Source organism: Arvicola amphibius, chromosome 9 (genome assembly GCF_903992535.2).
Source record: "Arvicola amphibius chromosome 9, mArvAmp1.2, whole genome shotgun sequence".
Classification (NCBI taxonomy): Eukaryota; Metazoa; Chordata; class Mammalia; order Rodentia; family Cricetidae; genus Arvicola; species Arvicola amphibius.
The window spans coordinates 41,098,288-41,121,483 of record NC_052055.2 but is presented as its reverse complement, the minus strand read 5'-3'; the positions used below and the strand labels follow the sequence as shown (position 1 = coordinate 41,121,483).

General features: G+C 43.1%; 1 protein-coding gene across 2 annotated transcripts; it reads left to right on the top strand.

The window, feature by feature from the left end:
• Positions 1-15,970: 15,970 nt before the first annotated feature.
• On the top strand, positions 15,971-20,243 carry LOC119823024 (cytochrome P450 2D20). 2 transcript variants are annotated; one of them, XM_038342761.2, is made up of 9 exons: positions 15,972-16,260; positions 17,005-17,176; positions 17,440-17,592; positions 17,672-17,832; positions 18,456-18,632; positions 18,817-18,958; positions 19,159-19,346; positions 19,747-19,888; positions 19,989-20,243. In XM_038342761.2, exons 1-9 carry the CDS (start codon positions 16,072-16,074, stop codon positions 20,165-20,167), a joined length of 1,503 nt encoding a protein of 500 aa, XP_038198689.1. In that variant the 5' UTR covers positions 15,972-16,071; the 3' UTR covers positions 20,168-20,243. The 2 variants fall into 2 exon arrangements, with proteins under 2 accessions (XP_038198690.1, XP_038198689.1); XM_038342762.2 differs by lacking the exon at positions 19,747-19,888 and having other exon boundaries at positions 15,971-16,260.
• The last annotated feature ends 2,953 nt before the right edge of the window (positions 20,244-23,196 follow it).

Genomic DNA, 23,196 nt, shown 5'->3' with positions numbered 1-23,196 from the left:
TGATTATATAAAGAACAAGTAGGACATCTCCTTATAATTTCATTAGCTTGTGGCCATATAATTAGGAAACCTCTTTTTAAAAAAATCTTTGCTATTTACATGATTTTTAAAATGAAATTCTGAGACCTTCAGCACATTTCTAGTCAATAAGTGATCAATTTTTGCATTACCTTGTGCTAGAGGACCTGGAAGACCATATGGAATCAGATGTTCATTATGTATATGGGACAAAGCCTATTCCTGATTATATCTTGAACCTGAATGAATAATGAAGTCAATTCTGTATAATCTGGCATAAGTTCAGTGGTTTCAATATGTAAAACAACACAACTCTTTCTGCATATTGTGAATCAGTAACTATACTGAAAGGTTCTTTAAAATCCCTTAGTACTGTAAGAATAGCATATAATTCTGACATTTGTATAGAATCATAAGGGCTTTGTTTCACTTTACTCAAATCTTCTGATTTGTAATGTGTTTTTCCTGATTTGTTTACATCAGCATAGAATGTATGGGCTCCAGTTATTGGTGTGTCACCCACAATGCAGGGAAGAATCCAAGTAGCTCTCTTTATAAGGACAATTCTACCACTTTTGGGATAGTTGCTATTACTGTATCCTAAAAAATTAGCACAAGCTCTTTGCCAGGGTTCATTATGCTCCCATAATTTTTAAATTTCATCATAGTAAAAGGCGCTATAGTCTCTGCTGGGTTTATTTCCACTAATTAAATGGAAATCAAGATGCTTTGGAGAAGTGGTTATGCTTTTGTTTCCATAGGAAACAAGAGGCTGTGGACTTGTTCCAGGTTGATATAGATCTGATGCGATCAAGGGATACCTCTTGAAACTTTACAGATAAAATCTATCAACAGAGGTTATAAGTGATCTTTCCAGGACTTGGTCTTTATCTCAATTTTTTCTCAGATACACCTGGGGACTCCCTTGCCCACATTTAGCAGAAATCATTCTAGAGAAAACAATGTCCACATTCCCAAGAGAGAAAGGGGTGTTGGAGGCCTTTGGTTATTTTGTAGGTCATGGATGATGTTTGTTATAATTTATGGGAATATAGAAATATAGGATAAAAATAATTGGCCGGGCGGTGGTGGCGCACGCCTTTAATCCTTCGGAAGGCAGAGGCAGGCGGATCTCTGTGAGTTCGAGACCAGCCTGGTCTACAAGAGCTAGTTCCCGGACAGGCTCCAAAGCCACAGAGAAACCCTGTCTCGAAAAACCAAAAAAAAAAAAAATTATTAATCTCAGGTATTTTGCCTTGGCATGGACTTTGGCATATGGATACAAACTCAAAGTCTATTTTGTTACATCGTATATATGTTTTTATTCTTCTTTAAAGGACTTTTGTATATTGATACAAGTTTAAGTTAATTTTTGTTACAACACACTGTATATATTTTTCCCATTGTTGTTTAAAGGATTTTGTATATTGATTTAATGTTATTTTTGTTACAACATATTATATATGTATTTCTGATCTTATTTAAGGTATGGTACCTATGCCTTCCTATGTAGTTCATTTAAAAATGTAAGGTAAAGTTCTAGTTTTTGAAAACTATTCTTATAAACTATTTAGGATAATCAAGAATTAATTGGTAATTAGTCATTTATAACAATAAAATTTACAGATATGTTAGGTATGCTTTCCATATCATATAGAGATATATTTTAGAGAGATAGAGGGTCTTCAGACTTTTCAAATACCTACAGAATATGGCATTTAAAATGTATTGCTAATTTAGGGCCTTTCAGACAATGAGACACATCTGCTCCTGGCAGCACCTATTTACTTTAGAAAGGATGCTGGGCATTGAAGAAACTCCATAGGAGTTTGCTTTCATTGTGGCAAAATTAATCATTTGGGGAAAAAAATCCCTGCTTTTGCCTTCATTGCTTGGCTATGTGCTGTGCAAACTGGACATGCAGGACCACAGGAAAGTGACCACTAGACTTTGCTAAAACAAGGAAGGATAGTCCTTCAGGGTTCCTGATCCCAGAAGAAATGGCCAGACATTTTGCAGGACACAGAGGAAAGTGATTGACAAACAATGCCAATATAGGCAGGAGAGTCTTTCAAACTTCCTGCTTCATTGAAAAGTCTGACAGATACTATGTGCCTGTAGACCAAAGATGGATACCCCAATGTTTGAAAGGATCTTTGGGTGGCCATCCAGACAATTAGATGTCTATGTCATTTCTAGAGTTTTTGGAAGTCATTTACAATGCATGTTTGTTTTTTAAATAGTATATCCTTCTGGTGCCTTTGTTGGTGTTGAAGATTAACTAGTTATACTTGCAGTTTTCCTAAGATATGATAGAAAGTAAGTTAGGTATAAAATTTTGGATTTACTAAGATAAGATAGGTTATGTATCATTTTCTTTAAAATTTATCAGATACAAATAAATTGGAATTCAGTACACTGTGAATGTAATCTTTACTTGATAATTGTTCTTATTCTACAGGTTTACTATGCTAAAGCTAAAAACTTTCATTTTTGTTTAGAAAGAAAAAATGGGGAAATGTTGGGTAATATTATTTTAAGGTTTGTTGCTTTTGTTTATGCTGCATTTGTTTACTTCTGTGAAGTTGTGATTCTTTGCCTCTCTAAAACACCTGATAGTCCTAATAAAGAGCTAAATGGTCAAAAGTGAGGCAGGAGCAAGGATAGGTGCATCTGACAGGCAGGGAGTATAAATAGAAGGTCAAAAAAGGATAGGAAGATCAATGATAGAACAAGGGGAGGAGGACATCAGAAGCCAGGCACCCAGCCATCCAGTAAGGCATGAAATAAAAATGAAAGTAAGATATACAGAAGTAAGGAAAGAAAAATATCTCAGAAGCAAGAAGTATTTGGTATAATTTAAGAAAAGCTGGCAAGAACCAAGCAAAGCTAAGGTCAGGCATTCCTAACTAAAAATAAGCTTCCCTGTGTGATTTATTTGGGAACTAGATGGTGGGCATCCCCAAAAGAAAAAGATCAAAAGATCACAAAACAGTTTCTAGAGAAAACAATGTCATTTTGACTGATAAGTTATAAGACTTAAGAGATATTCAGATAAAGACAGAGGAGTTTAAGGGAGAACCAACCTCAGGATTACATTATAAAATTTAAGAGGAAACAGCTCAAGATTTTCAAACGAGCAACGTTATTTTTTTCAGTCATCTTATGGGAACTGCCAAATAACAGGTATTCCCAAGGCTATATAAGCACTGAATGGATTCCTGAGGAAATGATAGATTTGAGGAGATTTAAGGAAGCATACCATCTCATATAATATGCATTCATCTTTTGTGAGACAGATGTTAAATTCATGGTCAACTAGTAACATAACTATCCCACAAGATGGGAAAGACTTGGTTACAGTAGTATTGGAGCTAGGTCCTCAGTTACAGTGGAAGACCTGGTAGAAAGATGAGGCTAGACCATTGAACAATGAAGTAGGACTAGAGGTATGGAAATTTCACAAGACCAACTTCTTGGAGAAGATGATTATGCTGATGTACAAAGACAGTCTGTATATTATGACCACACCTTGACTCTATGCATTGCAGCAGCTTTGAATGCTTGGGACAGAATTTAAGAAGTCAGAAATGGAACTGAGTCATTTACTAAACTTATACAAGGCTCAAAAGAAACCTTCACTGATTTTATTTTACAAAGATAGAATTCAGCTGTAAATGGAATGATTCCAAATTCAGAAGATAGACAAATAATAATTGAATCTTTGACTTTTGAAAATGTTAATTCACATTTCTAAAGGATAATAAGGCCTTTAAAGGCAAGATAAGCACCCATAGGGGAATAGGTCTTAAATACAGTCAATATTGAATGTCATAACCATGATGATAATTGGATAGGACAGGTGATTTTCAAAGGCTTGAAGAAAATTAAAAATGTCAGGTGTTTTAATTATGGCAAACAAGGTCACCTAAAAAGGGATTGTAGACAGGACATTCATAGAAAAAATACTTTTACCAATCTAAACACAAAGCCCTTGCCTTCTGGAGTATGCATAAATTATAGCAAAGGCTGACATTGGACCAATGAATGTAGATCAATAAGTAACAGACAAGATAACCTTTGTTATTGGAAAATGCCTTGGGGGCCTGTTGCATAGCCCCATGTCAAACTTGATTCAGTCATTTACCATAGAGGAAACTCCTTCCCAGAGCTGTTAAAGGACCTAATGCCTATTGTATAAAACCATACTGCTCTGGAAGATGGAACAGCTTTAAAAGATAAAACAAAAATTTCAAGAGAATCCATAAAACAAATATTATAAAGATTAGATTTGAACAAGAGAGAACTCTTGATTAGAAGAGGCAATAGTCAATCAAACAGTGTGACAATTCAATCTAAACTAACTTATAAAACTAACAAGTGCTTTTCACTTAATGAGATATGGCTTACCAAAAGGGAACCTTCCCAAAGTTAAGGTTGGGAAGGGTTTTGTTTTTGTCTTTCCAGGAGAATGAAGACAACTAGCTAAGAAATTTGAGGACCACTGGACAAATGAGACATCTAAAGAAAAGGGATGAATATCCAGAGAAAATGTTCCAAGAAAAAGTAAATTGGCCTATTGGTATATCACATTTCCAACAGAATAAACTTTTCACAAATATTCTCAAATGTTTGTTTCTGCTGTTCTCTACAAGCATATAATGCAAATGGTCTGTTTGTAGTCCCACTTTAATTAAAAATTAAATTGACTCTGAAGTTGGAGCATGGCTCTTTCCTTCTCTAATCCCAAGCATGCTTCTTAAATGAAAATCAAAAACCTCTGTACTATGTCAGAAGAGCCACCTGATAGGGGACAGAAAAAAAAACAAAATTAAGGGCTAGTCTATTGCCTATAATCACATAATTCTTTGGTTTTATTTTGACTCTTTAAAACTTTTCTCATGGCAAATATTATCTCAAATTTTTATATTTCTATACATATACATACATATAAAACTTTTTTCATGATATCAATGGTCTTATGGAGTACTAACTAATTCTAGAAAAAGGCTTCATCTGGCTTCCCATACATGATTTACAGTTTGAGTCTCTCAGGTAACTAGAAATTAAGATATGTATGCTAGAGAGATATAACAAATTATGTTCCTTTAACCTCTTTGTGATCTGCTTCATATGACATTTAAAATGTTTAAGTTTTCTGCAGTAAATCATGACCATGCCGAGCACCAAATTTTGCAGTCTCTAAAAGGATGATGAGGCCCTACAATTCCACCAGAACTATGACAACACCACTATACTGACAAACATGATCTAAAGATCAGCTTTGGACCACGATCAGGACAATTTCAAGGTGGTTAACTGAGATGGTCCAGCCTCACAGACTACTCCAACCAGGATTTGAGATAAGCCTTGCACTTTCCCTTTACACAGAGACTGGACAACAAATGATACAGCTAGCTCTCCCAAGACTTGATAATTTTCCCAGGTTTTTTTCCCAGGGTCCTCTAAAGATAGTATCACCCCAAGACATCTGGAAATAAGTAAGAAGGAAATGTATTGTAAGCAACTCCAGCGCTCTAGAATTGACAGAGACATCTCACTGGACAGTCACCCAAAGTTCTTCTGTCATGTTGGTGCATCTGTCTTCTACCTATAATCTTAGCATATCTGACAGACTTTTCTGTGAAGCAGGGTATCTGAAGACCTGCCCTGCCTTTTACTGGCAAAATTCATCAGTTGTTTTCGTCTGTGTCCTGCAGAATGCCTGGTGGTTCTTTCTGTGAAGCAGGAACTCTGAAGGACCATCTAGTCTGTTGGAACATTCAGGAGTCAATTTTTTGTGGGTCCCAAATGTCCAGTTCATATAGAATACCATCAAACAGTCCAGACAAGATCAGTTTCTTGTTCAAATGGTTAGTCTCATTACATTGAATGCAAATTCCATAACAAGTTTCTTTGATGCTCATCAGCCTCTCTGAAGTAATTAGTGCTGCCAGAAGCAGACATGTCTTACTGATGAGAAAAGTCTAAGTTCTTAAAACATTTTAAATGCCATATTCTGTAGGTCTTTGAAAGGTTTGAATACCAATCCATCTGAAATATATTTCTGTACATCTAGAAACAACAATCTATATAAAATGACTATAAGTTTGACTATTATAGAGGACTGTCTATTAATCCATAATTTTTAATGATACATTAAATTTTTAAATGAGATAATACCTTAAAAAATAATACCTTGGGCTGGAGAGTTGGCTCAGAGGTTAAGAGCACTGGATGCTCTTCCAAAGGTCCTGAGTTCAATTCCCAGCAACCACATGGTGGCTCACAACCATCTGTACTGAGATCTGGCGCCCTCCTCTGGTGTGCGGGCATACATCGAGGCAGAATGTTGTATACATAATAAATAAATAAATCTTTAAAAAATACCTTAAAAAGAGTAGAAATATACATATAATGAAATTGAGAAGGTTAAATTATGAATATATATATATGTATAAATATATACATATATGTATGTAACAACAGTATTGAAAAAGGAAGCCATGAGTATTAATGACAGCAAGACTGGGTAAGTGGAGGGTTTGTAGGCAAAGAAGGAAAGGGGTAGATGATGTGATTATGCCATAATATTAAAAATAATAGAACTAATAAAAATTAAATTCACTTAATAAAACCAACAAAATATGAAGAATTTTTTTAAAATTACCTGGTCAGTTGTTTGGCTCATGATTATCTATTTCTTATAAACTGGTTGGTGAAAGAAATGGTGGAATACATATTCAATTTTAAGGATGTTTAATGCATTTTAATAGAAATAATATGCCATAGAAAGTGAATGGAATCTACACTGACTAAAAATAAAAACAATATAGTAGGGGAAATTGACCTTAAATTTGTATCAATAAACCAAAGTCCATGCCAATGTAAAGTATTCATTTCTATATCATATCCCCTTTTTCTTTTGTAAAGACTTTGACTGTAACCATTAATCATTTACAATCAAACCCCTTTAAAATAAAAACAAACATTTATAAACAATATTTGGAAATTTGGGAATAGTTTTTTAGACTACTTCCTACTTCCTGGGGGTGCTGTTAATCAGGTCTTTCATGGGGTATCCTGTGTGGTTGATCCATCTCAGCCAGCAGTCCTAAAGCTGTCACGGATGTTGTACCACCTGGGCCATTGCTTCAAGGGGTCTTGTTTAATCAAACCATATTAGCCAATAAGGAAGCCACACCTTTCTATCCTCTGTGGAAACAAAAGCAGAACCTCTCTTCCAAAGTAACATGTCCTTAGACTTAAATTTTAAAGTCAAGATACCTTTTAAATTGGTTGGTTTAGTTTAGCAGCCCATACAATGAAATGTTTCTCTGTACCTAACTCATTCATAGTTAAAAAATTCAAAGAAAACACAATAATATACATAATCCAGATTCTTTGTTATTTTCCGTCTTTACATGGCTTTTTTTTTTTTACTTTACTTCTTTTATTTTTATCTTTTAAATTTTGGTTTTTAAGACAGGGTTTCTCTGTGTATCTTTAACTGTCCTGGATGTCATTCTGTAGACCAGGCTGGCCTTGAACTCAGAGATCCGCCTAGTGCTGGAATTAAAGGCGTGTGCTACTATGTGCCACTACTTTATTCCTTATTTTAAGGACTTTCTGTATTTTTCTCTCCCGAGCCTACATATACTTTTAAACACATTGTAAACCATTTAGAGGGTTTCCCTTCTGAATCTGTCTTTACTGTATATATCTATCTTTTCCTGACTACATGAGTCTTAAATCTGCTAAGCAGCATGACTAGGATTAAAGCTGCACATTTGGGGGCTGGCTCCACCCCATTCCTTAGCTTTCTGAAAGTCTAGCTTCATGGCAGAGATACTGACAAGAGCCATGTTTGCCACCACCAAGAAGCCTTCCTCCAGCTGCTCATAAACACCACTTAAGTGTTTGTGGCAAAGCCTCTTGAAAGAGCTGAAAGGTTTTTGCCACTAAGGCTGAGCTAAGAAGCCTCTCTTAAAGGAGCTGTGCCACTGGAGAAAAGACAGTTGCCAAGAAACTGCACTTGACTCTGTTCTTGTCTGTCTAGAACCTTTTTTTTGAAGCTTTGTCGGGCTTTATGTAGAAATTATTGCCAAACATTTGGATGCCATTGGTAGTCAGAGTTTGAATTTTTGTTTCTTGGCCACCTAGACCCAAATAATCACAAAGAAACTATATTAATTACTGCACAGTTTTGCCAATGGCTCAGACATATTTCTAGCTAGTTCTTATATCTTAAATTAACCATTTTTATGTCTATGTATTGTCATGAGACTGTGGCTTACCAGTAATGTTCTGGTGTCTTTTACCTTCAGCAGCTACATGGCATCGTCCAACTCTGCCTACTTTCTTTCTCTGGATTTCCCACCTGACTTTACTCTGCTAAGCCATTGGCCAAAACAGCTTTATTCATTAACCAATAAAAGAAGCACATGTGCAGAAGGACATCCCACATCAGTATATAGTTTTTACCTTATTAGTTAAAACCTTTTATTTAGACAAAAGGAGGAAATGTGTAATGTTTTTGTGTGTATATGTGTGTGTTCTGACAAAGCTTGCCTGGAGTTCAGAGTGTGGAGCAAGCTACTAGTTAACCATACAAGCTGGACAGTGGTGGCATACACTTTCAATCCCAGCACTCCTTGATCACACCTTCAATTCCAGAACTCTGGAGGCAGAGGCCAGACATGATATGATGGGGTGGAGACAGGATCTCAACTCCTTTTTTGGACAGAGAAAGGAGATAGGTAGGAAGCAATTGGCAGCTGCTCCTGGTTCTCTGGTTCTCTTCCATGTTTTTATCCCAATATCTCATACCCAGGTGTTTATTGATTAAGATTAACTAGATTAACTCTTCACCCTCCCAGCCCATCCTCTCTACCATGCCAAGGTCAAGGGGAATCCTGAAGAAGCTTCAGTGATGAGAACTTGCATATTGTGGTAGCTGGCATATTCATCGTAGGGAATGTGACCACTTCTATCACACTGTTGTGGACCTTGTGGCTCACGGAACTGCATCTGGATGTGCAACATGCATCTGACTGGGGATGAGAGGGAATAAAGGTAAAGTCACATTCTCTGAAATGACACAAGATACTTGTGACTCCCAGAAGCAGCTTGACCCGAGATTCAGCAAGAGTGATGGCCATCCTTCTCAAATGGACAAAGCCATTATCACAAATGTAGAGGAGGATCATGGGGAAGTATTTGGGATTTGTTACACTAAGGAGCTGTGTCCTACTGGATCACATCCAACAGAAGTGGCTGTTGAAATCATAAGGCAGGTGTGGTGTCCCCAGAGATGGCAGACAAGGCCATCATACCCATCACCATGCTGTCATCTATGAGATGAACTGATCTGGAGACTTGCCCCACTGACTTTTATATATGACATTCTATGACATTGAAGTACAGGACTTCCTCATCCATAAAGTACTCATGGACACCCTAGTCCTAAGATTGTCACGGGCAAAGAAGGGTGGTAAAGATCATATTGTAGTCTGAATGTAGTTGGCCCCCATAATCTCATAGGGAGTTGTATTATTAGAAGACGTGCCTTTGTTGGGGTGCATATGGCCTTTTTTGGAGGAAATGTGTCACTGTGGAGGTGGTGTTTGAGGTCTCATATATGATCAGTGTCTCAGTATACTTCTTGTTTCCCGTGGATAAGGATGTATGACTCTCATCTTTTCTAGCACCACGTCTGCCCGTGTGCTGCCATGTCTCACCATGATGACAGTGGACTAAACCTCTGAAACTGTATACCACTCCATTAAAATGTTGGCCTTTAAAGAGTTGTTATGGTCCTAACAGACAGACCAAGACCACCACATCCTAGATCTGAACACAGTAATGGAACCAACCTGGGTGTGAGTACACTGTACGCATTGCCCAAGATTCCTCAAGGAAGCACATCCATATTTGGCCTACAGGATGGCAAACATTTAACATAAATATCTGGCAGACATTTCAGTCAAGCAGGAAATTTGAAGGACTGTCCCACCTTGTATTAACAAAGTCCATCAGTCATTTTCCCCTACGTCCTGCAGAATATCTGGCAGACTCTTCTGTAAAGCAGGAATCTCAAAGGACTGTCCTTCCTTGTCTTGGCAAAGTTCAACAGCTGTTTCCTGTGTCTGGCTTGTCCAGTCTGTACAACATACTGTCAGGAGTCAAGGCAAAAGCAGTTTTCTGCCCAAATGGTAGACTTGCTAAGTTTAAAGCAAATTCTATATGGTATTTCTTTGATGCCCATCATCCTTTTATAAAATAAATTGGTGCTGACAGGAGCAGATTATCTCACTGTCATAGAAAACCTTAGGTTATTAAACAGCTTAAATGTCATATTTTGTAGGTCCTTGAAGTGATTGAAAATCATCTGTCTAAAATATTCATGTTTCATATTGAGAACATATCTAATGTGACTGCAAATTTGCTTATTATAGACTAATTACTAACCTCATATCTTAGATATACATTGCATTTTTAAATGAGCTGTATAAACATAATATCCCAAACAAGAGTAGAAACCTACATACAGTGCAACAAAAATAACTTTAAATTTTATCCATGCCAAAATCCATACCAGTGCAAAATATCTCAGAATTAATAGCTGTCTTTCTATCCTATATTTATATATTTCCCACAAGTGATAACAAACATACATAACCTATCAAATAACAAACAACAGCCCACCCCCACTTTGTGGGAATGTGGGCATCATGTTATCCAGACTGCTTCCTGTTGTCTGTGGGTGAAGGCATCCTTAGGGATCCCTGAGAAAATTGAGATAATGGCCAAGTCCTGTGAAAGCTAGCTTACTAGCTAGCTAGCTTTACATTAATGTAACCATTGTTGATAGATATCACCTGTCAATATTCAGGAGCTTCTTCCCCAATCAAACCTGATCCATTTCAAACCTAAAGGAATTGATAGCCTCTCATTTCCTGTGGAAATAAAAGCAAAACATCTTCTCCAAAGCAATGCATCTTTTTGCGTTTCATTTTAAAGTTAAGGCATTCTTGGGCTGGAGCAATGGCTCACAGGTTAACAGCACTGGCTGTTCTTCCAGAGGTCTTGAGTTCAATTCCCAGCAACCACATGGTAGCTCACAACCATCTGTAATGAGATCTGGTGCCCTCTTCTAGTGTGCAGGGAGAACCCTTTAAAATAAAAAAATAAAGTTAAGGAATTCTTAACTGTCTAGACTTGTTTATTTCAGCGGCCCCTCTTTCAAAACTGTGTGTCTTCACAGCTGTCATTGACTCGTCAGCGGTAAAAAGATTTAAGGTCATGCAGCAACACGGGTTCCAGATTCCCTGTGCATTCCTCACATCTGCGTGGCTTTCATTTTTTAATATTACTTTACTTCTCTCTTTAAAGAATTTACTTTATTATTTTAAACTATTTATTTCTTTCTGTGACGATCTATATATACTCTTTTTGTTTTCTTACGACTATGCACATGGTTAAACCCACTGTAACCTGTTTAGAAGCTTTTAGAAGTGTTTTTGCCTGCATGAGCAAAACACTGCTAAGCAGCATGGGCAGGACCTCCATGGGCTTTGGCAGCTGACTTCACGTCATTTTTGGGTCTTGAGAGTCAAACCTTAAAGCTCAAGGCATGGTGGCAACATGTCTGACCATGAACTGCATGCAACCCCTCAACCCTGGAATGCAAGGGCCCTACACTGTGACTGGCATTTTTACTTAGTTTTTTGTTCAAACTTAAGTTGCCAGCTGCTAATGGGCTCACTATCCAACAGAAACTCTTTTTTAATTAAATTTATTTTTTAAAAACACTCCTTTCTCATTTTACATACCAATCCCAGTTTCCACTCCTTGCCCTCCTCACACTTCCTCCACTTTACCCCCACCACTCCACCATCCACTCCTCAGAGAGAATAAGGCTTCCCATGGGGACTCAACAGAGTCTAGCACATCCCTTTGAGGCAGGACCAAGACCCTCCCCCCTCCCATATCTAGGCTGAGTTAAGTATCCCTCCAAAAAGAATGGGCTCCAAAGAGCCAGTTCAAGCAGCAGGCATAAATCCTGGTCCCACTGCCTATGGCCCCACAGACTGCCCCAGTCACACAACTGTCACCTACATTTAGAGGCCTACTTTGGTCCTATGAAGGTTTCCCTGCTGTTAGTTCAGAGTCAGTGAGTTCCTGCTAGCTCAGATCAGCTGTCTCTGTGGGTATCCCCATCATGGTCTTGAACCTTTGCTCATATTACCGCTCCTCCCTCTCTTTCACTGGACTTTGGGAACTCAACACAGTGATTTGCTGTGGATCACTGCATCTGTCTCCATCAGTTGCTGGATGAAGGTTCTATGATGACAGTTTAGGTAGTCATCAATCTGACAAGGGAAGGCCAGTTCAGGAACCCTTTCCGCTACTGCTTCAGCTCTACGCTTCGATTGTCCATGTGGATTCCTGGGAAAGACAATCACGGTGTGTACTCACTCATAAGTGGATATTACACATAAAGAAATGGATAACCAGTCTATAGGCTAGGACCCCAGAGACGCTAGGTAGCAAGGAGAATCCTAAGAGAGAAATACATGCATCTCCCTGGGAAGGGGAAATAGAGAGGATCGCTGAGAAAATTGGGAGCATGGAGGGGAAGAGAAGGGAGGGAGGAAGGGGAGTCGGAGGGAACAAGTGGATGGAGAGGAGAACATAAGGAAGAGGGATGGTGGAGATGGGAAAAAGACAGACAAGGAGCTAGGAAAGAGATATCTTTACTGAGGAAGCCATTATAAAGCTAGGGAGAAACCTGGAACTAGAGAAATTTCCAGCAGAAACTCTTAAAGGAGCTATATCCTCTTTTTTTTCCCTGTGAGCTTTCTTAGGACCTTCATGGAAATTTGGGATCTGTTGGAATGCCAAAAATGTAGTTGGTGTTCTCTCTCTCTCTCTCTCTCTCTCTCTCTCTCTCTCTCTCTCTCTCTCTCTCTCTCTCTCTCTCTCTCCTCTTAATCTTTGGGGGCCTGCCACTCAGCACCCAAATACATACATGGAGACTTATACTTACTTATAAAAAGCCCAACCTTTGTTTGGCTTATTTCTAACAAACTTTTCTTTTTTTTTAAATTTTTTGAGACAGGGTTTCTCTGTGGCTTTGGAGCCTGTCCTGGAACTAGCTCTTGTAGACCAGGCTGGTCTCAAACTCACAGAGATCCGCCTGCCTCTGCCTCCCGAGTGCTGGGATTAAAGGCGTGCGCCACCACCGCCCGGCTAACCAACTTTTCTTAAATTATCTTGTCTACCTTTTGCCTCTGAGCATTTACCTTTCTCTGTTCTGTGTTCTTGTCTTTGCTTCTTACTCCCTCATTGGCTGGGTGGCTGGGTGGCCGACCCCTGATGTTCCCCTCCTTTTTTTGCTTCTCCCTCTTCTGTTCTCCTCCTCCTATTTATTTTCTCTACCTGGAAGCCCCATTTATCCCCCTCCTGCTTAGCTATTGGATGTTCAGCTTCTTTATCAGACAAATCAGGTGTTTTAGACAGGAAAAGTAACACTTGACAGATTTAAACAAATGTAACATAAAGAATGAAATACATCTTTGCATTATTTAAAAAATATTCCACAGAATAAAAGAATGTAACACATCTTTTAACTAATATTTCAAAACATTAGTTCATGATGGTCTAGCTCAGGAGCCTCCTCTGTTTACATTTTGGTAATAAACATTTATCCAGGAAATATATATGAGAGTGATTCTTGATATTTTACATACATCATTGCAAGCATAGATTCTGTGGCTTGTAATTCCATAGGTAACATCCTTTCATACCATGAGGAGAAAAGTAATCATCTGGTTATGAGAGCTTCACCAACCCGAACAACCCCAGCCCTTCCTTTGCACAAACCAAGCATTCCCAGAGAGCACCCTCAGAATCACATGACCCCAGTGAGTCACATGACTCTTCTCAGACAAACCAGCTTTGCATGTCCCACCATGCCTAGGGAAAGAAAGCACAGAGCTAGGAATGGCTCTAGATGGCACTGTTGGTCTTCCCTTCAGTGAACGCAGGTGGTTGAAACCAGCAAAGAGAAAGGGCACACAGGACAGACAATCCCAGGTTCCATTTGTCCTCTTCCAGTGGAGTCCAAAGGACAGTGATTAACTTTTTGTTTACATGTGAACAGAGAATTGTGAATCTGGGAAAACCGCTGGCCAATGACAGCCGCGGACTCAGTTCCACCTTCCTGTTGTAGATAAGGCACATCTGTGTGTTATGTTTTCTGTCCCTTAGAGGGGCAAGCCACGCCCACTCCCGGCGACCCCTGACCTCTCACCGCCATCTTGGATCTCTCTCTTACTGCACACGTGTTCTCCCCTCTTCCCCCCCCACCCGCCCTCCTTCTCCCTTTCCCCTTCATAACCCCCTGAATAAATATTCAACATGTTGTGTCTTTCCATGTCTCTGTCTCCTGTCCACCGCCTCTGCCGTGAGCCACTCCGGGTGGGACTCGCCAGCATTTCCCGCCGCTAGCTGCTCGGGGAACCGCCCGGGGATCTCACAAGTATTTTTTTAAATCATAAAACTGTGCAGCTGACATGAATTCCAAGACCCCAGTCCCCCTGGAAGTCACACTGATGTACAGGACACATGTGCTCACGTGGCTGAGGGGCCAGGGACTGAGGATGAAGGGAAGCACACAGCGCTAGCAGGCAGATGGTACCAGAGCATCCGGGTCATCTCCCATGGGCTGGTGACAGACCAGAGACAGTGTGTAACATCGCTCACGTGCTGTGTGCATTTATTTCTCAGGGCCTACCTAGCCTGAGGTAGGAAATCTCAGCCTCAATTGGCCCCTCCCACACAAGGGGCGACACCCAATCAGCACCGTGGCTTCTCTTTCATAATGTCGGCCATGACACACAGATAAAGATGCTGAGGGGGGAAATGTCCTGGTGGTAGCCCCCAGGGTTAACTGTCAGGTGTCAGGTCTTACCCTGGGAGTAAGCTATGCCAGCCGAGGAGAAAACTAAGTCAAAGCTTCTCAGTGACTAAGTCTCAGTACTCCTACCCCACACCCTGACATGCTTGTGTTGGCTCCTGTACTGCGCAGAGATTCCTATTATGCCAAGGTGGAGCTAGACAAAGCTGTTGACCATTCACCAATGCAGAGTGCCACCTGACCATAAGTTTTTTGGACAGGGACAAGAGGAATTAAGGCAGGGTATGAGAGATTCAGGCCAGCAACAACAATAGAGTCCCCCACAGGCTACGGTGACATAGAAGTGGGTAGAAAGGGGGTGGCAGAGGAACTCGGAGGAAGAGACCCAGGCCTTGCTGAGGAGCTGCATGTTGTGGACTCGGCTCATCTCCTCTAACTCAGCTCCTGCCTCCCTTCTGCCACACTGGCGGGTGACAATTGTTGAGTTGACATTCCCACAGCTTTCTCACTTCCCATGGACTGAGTGTCCGCTTCTGAGTCTGACCTTCCTATTAATTCAGTGTCTTCAGACATGTCTGTCTTGTGTGACCGTCCCTTTGCTGGCTTCCAGGCCATCTGCAGGCTGAACACGTCACCATAGCATTGACGAAGCTGAAGTAAAGGTTCAAAATGCTTAGTAAGGGGAGGTTCCAGCATGCTGGAAGAGCCAAGCTCATCACATGTCTGTGTGAGTGTGTGCACGCACACATGAACTTGAGTTTCTTTGTATGGCATTCCTTATTGAACATTGGTCCATCACTATGCTGGGCAAATGCTCACAGTGCCCAGCCCTAATAACCACTATGTACAGCTACCTGAGGAGAAACTGATGCTGCCCCCATGGATAAACACCCGCGGAAAGAAGAGAGGGCAGGAACCTTTGAGGCTGATGTTCACTGACCTTTTCTCACCCATCCAACATACCCTGGCTGAACAGTAAACACAGCTACTTGGCTCTAGGCGGAGAACAAAGTGCAGCCTTCTCCCCTTCATAAGGGATCAGGTGCCCAGTCTGTCCTTAGAGTGTCTTTCCTGATCCCAGGTGTCTGGTGCAGGCGTTTCCCCAACCAGCCTGGGAAGCAGGGGCAGCCATGGCACTGCTGACTGGAGATGGCCTGTGGTCTGTGCTCCTATTCACGGCCATCTTTCTGCTCCTGGTGGACTTGATGCACCGATGCAAGTTCTGGACTGCCCGCTACCCTCCAGGTCCAATGCCCCTACCTGGGCTGGGCAACCTACTGCAGGTGGACTTTGAGAACATGCCGTATAGTGTGTACAAGGTGAGAGAGCTGGCAGTGGGGGACAGTAGAGGTCATGGGGCCCCCAGCAGTACATGGTGGTGCTGAAGCCACAGGATAGACAGGAAGATGGCCATCGAGTGGAAGAAGGCTTAGTGGTTGTCTTGTGGCACTTGTTCCATGTCTTAGGTCTCTGTGGACTTTCTAAGAGCAAAAGCTCAGTATGTAAAATGCCACAGTGGCAGGCAGGGAGAGTGGTTGGAGAGGACAGAAGTTAGGGACGCCCTAGGTCCCTTGTGATCCCATCAGTGGCTGAGGTCTCAAGGACAGAGGGGGGGATAAGGATTCATTGCAGCCTGTCAGTCAGGATGGGCTTCGTCTGCTATAATCTCTTGCTGTTGTGTGGTCTCAGGCCTTGCTCCCCATCTCAGGAACCTTAATTTCCTCTTGTATGGAAAGGTATGAAGGTGGCAAGGACATTATTCTGGCAAGGTCACCACAAAATGACCATATCTACTATGAGACCTATCTGGGTTTAGAAGTCTGGCTACCCCAGTCACAAGGTGTTAAATTTCAGGCTAGAGATGTAGTTCAGTGATGGAGCATTTGCCCAGCATAGGAATGGACCAATGTTCAATAAGGAATGCCATACAAAGAAACTCAAGTTTATGTGTGTGAAATTCATGTTCATGTCTGCATTACACACTCACACAGACATGGGATAAGCTTGGATCCTCCAGTATGCAGGGACCTCCACTCACTAAGCATTCTGAACCTGTACTGCAGCTTCGTCAACGCTATGGTGATGTGTTCAGCCTGCAGATGGCCTGGAAGCCCACGGTCGTGATCAGTGGACTGAAGGCAGTGCGGGAAGTGCTGGTGACCTGTGGAGAGGACACCTCTGACCGCCCTCCAGTGCCCATCTTTAATCACCTGGGCTATGGGCCCAAAGCAAAAGGCAAAGAGCTATAGTGGGGACAAGACATAAAAAAAAGACTTGAAGGGCAGTGACCAGAAGATGAACAGGGTCTAATGGAGGGGCTGTGATCAGATAATAGAAGGAAAATCACTGCATGGAGGGTGGAGCTTCCAAAGCTGCACATGCTGATTTGATAGCAAAGTACTGGGGCACTGATGGCTCAGACTGACCACAGGGAAATGTTGGGAGCAGAGCAGACAGCACAGCCATGTATCCTTGGTTACACACAGATGTCCCTGCAGGTGTGGTATTTGCACCTTATGGGCCTGAATGGCGAGAACAACGGCGATTCTCTGTGTCCACCATGCGAGACTTTGGCCTGAGCAAGAAATCCCTGGAGCAGTGGGTGACAGAGGAGGCAGGACACCTCTGTGATGCCATCACCAAGGAGGCAGGTGGGTGATGGGTGAGAGGTAGAGATGTGGGCTCGCACTCAAAAACAATGCCCTGACTTGCTGTCATCTCTGCTCCTAGGACAACCATTTAATCCCACCACTCTCCTGAACAAAGGTGTATGCAATGTGATCTCATCCCTCATTTATGCCCATCGCTTTGAGTATGAAGATCCTTTCCTCAACAGGCTGATCAAAACATTACAGGAAAGTTTTGGAGAGGACACTAACTTCATTGCTGAGGTACGAGACTCAGAACAGTGTGCATGAAATCCTATGCTGTAAATCCTATCAGAATGAATATTCGTTCAGGGTTAATAGGGTGAGGTTGTTTTCTAATAGTCAAATGTAGGAGGAAAGGCCTTGACCTTGGAAAACCTTAGAGAACGGGGGGGGGGGGAGAAGAGAGAACCAAGATCACACACTGTACGAAGAGGGTGAACCTCTGCCCCTGTCCAATGGAAACCACACAAGACGCTTAGATTTGCAGGGTAGTCATTTTGTTTATCCTGGGCTACAAGAGAGCCTGAAGGAAGAACCTGAGGAAACAGCAGGGGTGGGTGGGGACAAACAGTTCCAGAGTCATTTGTGGAAGAGGCTGAGACCTGAGAAACACCTAGTAGAAACAGGATCCAGAGGCAGAAAGATAGATAAGGAAGGTAATGGAGCTTACCTAGCAAACCTGGAGATCTAAATGGAAGCCTGTGAACTATATGGGAGACAGAGCTGAGTCTGCACGTTGTTTTTTGGCCACGAAACAGGTACCATTGTGCATGTGTGACAGTACGCACGCACACACACACACACACACACACACTTCTTAATTAGGACTAAAAGCAACTAGACCTGCTCTCTTTCTTCCATAGTTGCTGAACGCAGTCCCCGTGCTCCTTCGCATCCCTGGGCTACCTGGCAAAGTCTTCCCCAAGGTGACAGAGTTCATGGACTCACTAGATAAGATACTGATTGAACACAAGAAAACCTGGGACCCTGCCCAGCCACCCCGAGACCTGACAGATGCCTTCCTGACTGAGATAGAGAAGGTGAGGACAGCCATCAAAATGGGGACAGGGCCTTTGGGTTGAAGTGTCCTGTGAGTTGTGATGCCAGGCACGTGGGGGTTATGTGCCACCCATGGACGTTACCCTCAGGATGCATGGACACAATGGTGATCATTTTGTGGTTTGCTCCTTGTGTCCCTGAGCCTAACTTCTCTGTCTGGACCAGGCCAAGGGGAATCCTGACAGCAGTTTCAACGATGGGAACCTACGTATGGTGGTGTCTGACCTGTTCACTGCAGGGATGGTGACCACCTCAACCACGCTGTCCTGGGCCCTGCTGCTCATGATCCTACACCCAGATGTGCAGAGTGAGCCTGGCTGGGGCTGGGAGGGAGGGTAAGGGAAGAAAGATAGAAGTATTTGAGAAGCATCCGGGGACTCCAGTACGACTTTGACCCAGACTCCCACAATTCTGATGGCAGTCCTAAGTCACCTACTCACCCAGTGGTAGAAGGTCAAGGAAGAGCCACTAAGGGACTGCTTCACTGAGAGGAGGCTGCTCCTCCAGGCCGTGTCCAACAGGAGATTGATGAAGTCATAGGGCAGGTGCGGCGTCCAGAGATGGCAGACCAGGCCCGCATGCCCTACACCAATGCTGTTGTTCATGAGATTCAGCGATTTGGTGACATCGTCCCAGTGAATTTACCACATATGACATCTCGTGACATTGAAATACAGGGCTTCCTCATCCCCAAGGTAGGCATGGTCACTGTCGTCCCAGGGTCACCACTCAGCAAACAAAGACTATAAAGACCAAGACCCCCACATCCTGGATTTGCTGATGGTGAAGAGACCAGCCTGGGTGTGAGTACACTGCAGCCATTGCCCAGGACTCCCGGGGAAGAGGGATGGCAAGTGGAATAAGCCACAGGATTGCAGGGAGCGCTGCACACAGTGGTAGCTTCTGATTTGAGCACTTAGAGTAGCTTTATCATATGGCCTTGAATGATACCAGAAAATAATACCAAGGGGATCTGAGGTTGAGGTGAATGAAAGAACCCCATGTGTGCAGGAAGAGGTTGTGCATGTGACCATGGTAACCAGGGTATTGGCAGTCCCACCCCAATCCATGTTCACACCATGTGCCTCCTGCCAGGGGACGAACCTCATCACCAACCTGTCCTCAGTGCTGAAGGATGAGACTGTCTGGGAGAAGCCCCTCCGCTTCCATCCTGAGCACTTCCTGGATGCCCAGGGCCGCTTTGTGAAGCATGAGGCGTTCATGCCATTCTCAGCAGGTTCTGTGGGATGCTTGGCTCCATGTCTCTTCCCAGGGTGCCTTGGAGAGCAGAGCATTCATCAGACCCCAGACTGACTGAGCCCCTTTCCCACCCACAGGCCGCCGAGCTTGCCTGGGGGAGCCCCTGGCCCGCATGGAGCTCTTCCTCTTCTTCACCTGCCTCCTACAGCGCTTTAGCTTCTCGGTGCCCAGTGGACAGCCCCGACCCAGCGACTATGGTATCTTCTCATTGCCAGTTACTCCAACCCCCTATGAGCTCTGTGCAGTTGTGCGCTAGCAAGGACAGCAGCTCCATCCTTCTCCCCAGCTTGTGCTGATTGATGTCCAATAAACCTGATCTGTGGTTCCACTCAGATTCCTGGTCCAACCCCATCCTTGTCTCCACTGTGGCCCAAGACAACAGGCTACAATCAGTCTTTCCCCTCCTCTTTAGACCCCTCCTTTGAACAACTTTAATGTTGTGAGAAAAGTGTTTACTGAGGCAAGAGCTGTGGCACAGGCTTGCAGTATAGCATGAGGGAGGATGAGGCAAGAAGATTACAAGTTCAAGGCCAGCCTGGGCTGTATGGCCTTACTATTCATTGTGATCCTTGCTCAAGCAGAGTAAATAGGTGGAGTAGGTCAGGAGGTGATGAAGAGATGGAGGAGGGAACGAAAGGGAGAATGAGAGGGGGAAGCATTGGGGGAAGAGAGGACATGTGCTGGTGTACAGTGACTGACCATAGATTACATGAAAATACCTATCGACGGCTGCTGGGTTGGTGACAAGCCACGGCAGAAGTCAGTGCTCCATGGCTCTTGTGAGGAAATGTGAATTGTTTGTGCTGGGAATCAGAACAATTCTTGCTTTGGTGACAGACGTTTGAAGATGTCCCCAAGATCCTGAAGTGCCACAAATGGGTCTCTCACTGCTAGAAAAGCTGCTGTAGGAAAGGGGCGGGATCCTGCTGTGCTGTCTGGGGCCATCTCTCCAGACCAGGGAGACTGCTCCTGTCCAGTACGTGGGACAGATATAATGTGTTATGCTCATGAATCTTGGAGTTTTGAAAATTTGGAGGTTTGATGGAACCAGGGAGAACATGGAGGTATGCATCACCCCTCAAGGATCACCTTGATGTCAATATAATTTGAGGCCAGACAGCAGCATCCCAAGCCCCCATCCTCTATGGCATGCCTGGGGAAACAGCTGTGTGCAGACCCTGATGTTGCTTTTGTAAAAAGAAGAAAATGTCCTCCCACTGACTCTCTGTCATGGAATGTTAGGGATCTTTCTCCGCTCTTCAGTAGTCAGACATGGCTTTTGTAATGTTCAGGACCAAACGCTCAGCATGCTGCTGTAACTTCACGGTCCCACTTTCTCACTGCCTACAGGAATAGCCACATCGATTGCCAGCATCTTCTCTTCATCTATCTTTTCTCCGTCTTTATTGTTTGTGCATGGGTATTTGCCTTCATGTGTTCAGTGCTGGGGAGGATAGGAGAGAGCATAGGATCTCCAGGGACTAGAGTCACAGTTAGTTGTCAACCTCCTGTGGATGCTGGGAATCCACCCTGGGTCCTCAGGAAGAGAAGTCAGTGTGCTTCACTGTGGAGCAATCTCGACAGCCCTCTCTCACCCTTTGAATCACGATGGAAGGCCTTACTCTAGTCTGAGGTGATGTCCTATATTTCCTCAAATTCTGCATGTGTGGCGTGTTAGACGAGTGACTTTTCTATGTCCCTGGGAGCAGGGGTTCCCTGGACCTTTGTGCCCAGTGCTCACAGTCCTCAGCCTAACATAACCAGCATGCACAGCTGCTGTGGAGTCTGCCCCCATCTCCTGATGCCCTCCAGAGAGTAAGACCCTGGGGAGGGAAGAAGAGCTGGGAAACTGAGGCAAACCTCCCTAGAGTGCTCTGGTCCCTCCCCTCACTCAGACTAAAGAGAAAACACAGCAGCTCAACTCAAGTCATAAGAAAAAGGACAGCTTTGCTTTCTTTGTTGGGAACTAGCTGTCAGGTTACAATATGAGGTCTCCTTCCTCTTATCTGGCTGAGGTGGTTGATTTAAGATGTTTCCAGAAAGACCTAGGAGCAGTGCTGTAGCCCTTAGGTAGCTGACTGGAGATGACCTCTGGCCTGTGGTCATGTCCATTCAAGTCACCTCTGATCCCACTAAGGGATGAGGTCTTGAGCGTCTGGATGAGGAACTAGGGTCTAGTGCAGCATTTTAGACAAGAAAGCGCATGGAGAGACGTGCTGTGGGATCCTGACGACATTGCCTGGCTCAAGGAACCTAGCTTGATTTGTATATGGTGGCATGCTAAGAGGTACAATGGTAATTCCCAGGCTCTGACAAGGTCAAGGTTACAGCTCGGATGACACATCCTTCCAATAGGCACTCTTTGTTGAACTCACAAGATGTGGCATGCCCAGAAACAAGGTAACATATAGAGCAGAGATACATAGGAGAGACTAGGTACAATAACTACCCAAACTCTCAAGACATGAAGGTTTGTGTGCCGAGTCCTGTTCTCACGTTCTCACGGACCTCTGCTTGGAGGTACTCTGACCCTTATCTTCATTTCCCAAGAAACTACAGAGATGTGTCCCACTTCCAGATAGAGTGAAGACTGAGGCTGTGATCAATAAAGAGGAGGCTATGCAGGGGACAGTGGTGCAAACCTTCTTCTAGTCTCCATCTTGGACCAACCATGCTTCATGCCCAATTCTAAAGTCAAAGATTCTGTTGGCAGTCGGTCGGATGTGGGCATTGAGCTTCGTGAGCAACAGTGGTGGTGTGTGATCAGCCAATGAAAGGGAAACCATTGAATTTCAAGGTGGAACACCAGGGGCATGTGCTAGAAGGTTGTGGCACATTTTGGAGGACCCATGGATGGAACTGGACCCCAATGAGAAGAGGAATGTTGGCAACAGATGACAGCATAACCGGGTCTCCTTGGTTACACTCACACGATGTATGTTCAGGTGTGGTCTTCTCACCTTATGGGTCTGAATGGTGAGAGCTGTGGTGATTTTTGTCAACTCCTGCCTGGCCAAGAAGTCCCTGGAGCAGTGGTTGACTGAGGAGTCCACTGTCTTCCTATCCTTGTTCCTCTGTCATCCTGGTTAATGGATGGTGTGTAAAGGAGTCAGGTGTATTTAGAATTTTCTTTGGGTTGTCAATGAGCTCCCAAAAAAGACACGGAGACTTATTATTAATTATGAATGCTTGACCTTAGGTTAGGCTTACCTCACTGGCTCTTTTAACTTGATTTAACTCGTTTTTATCCATCCACATTTTGCGTTGGGGCTTTTTAACTTTCTT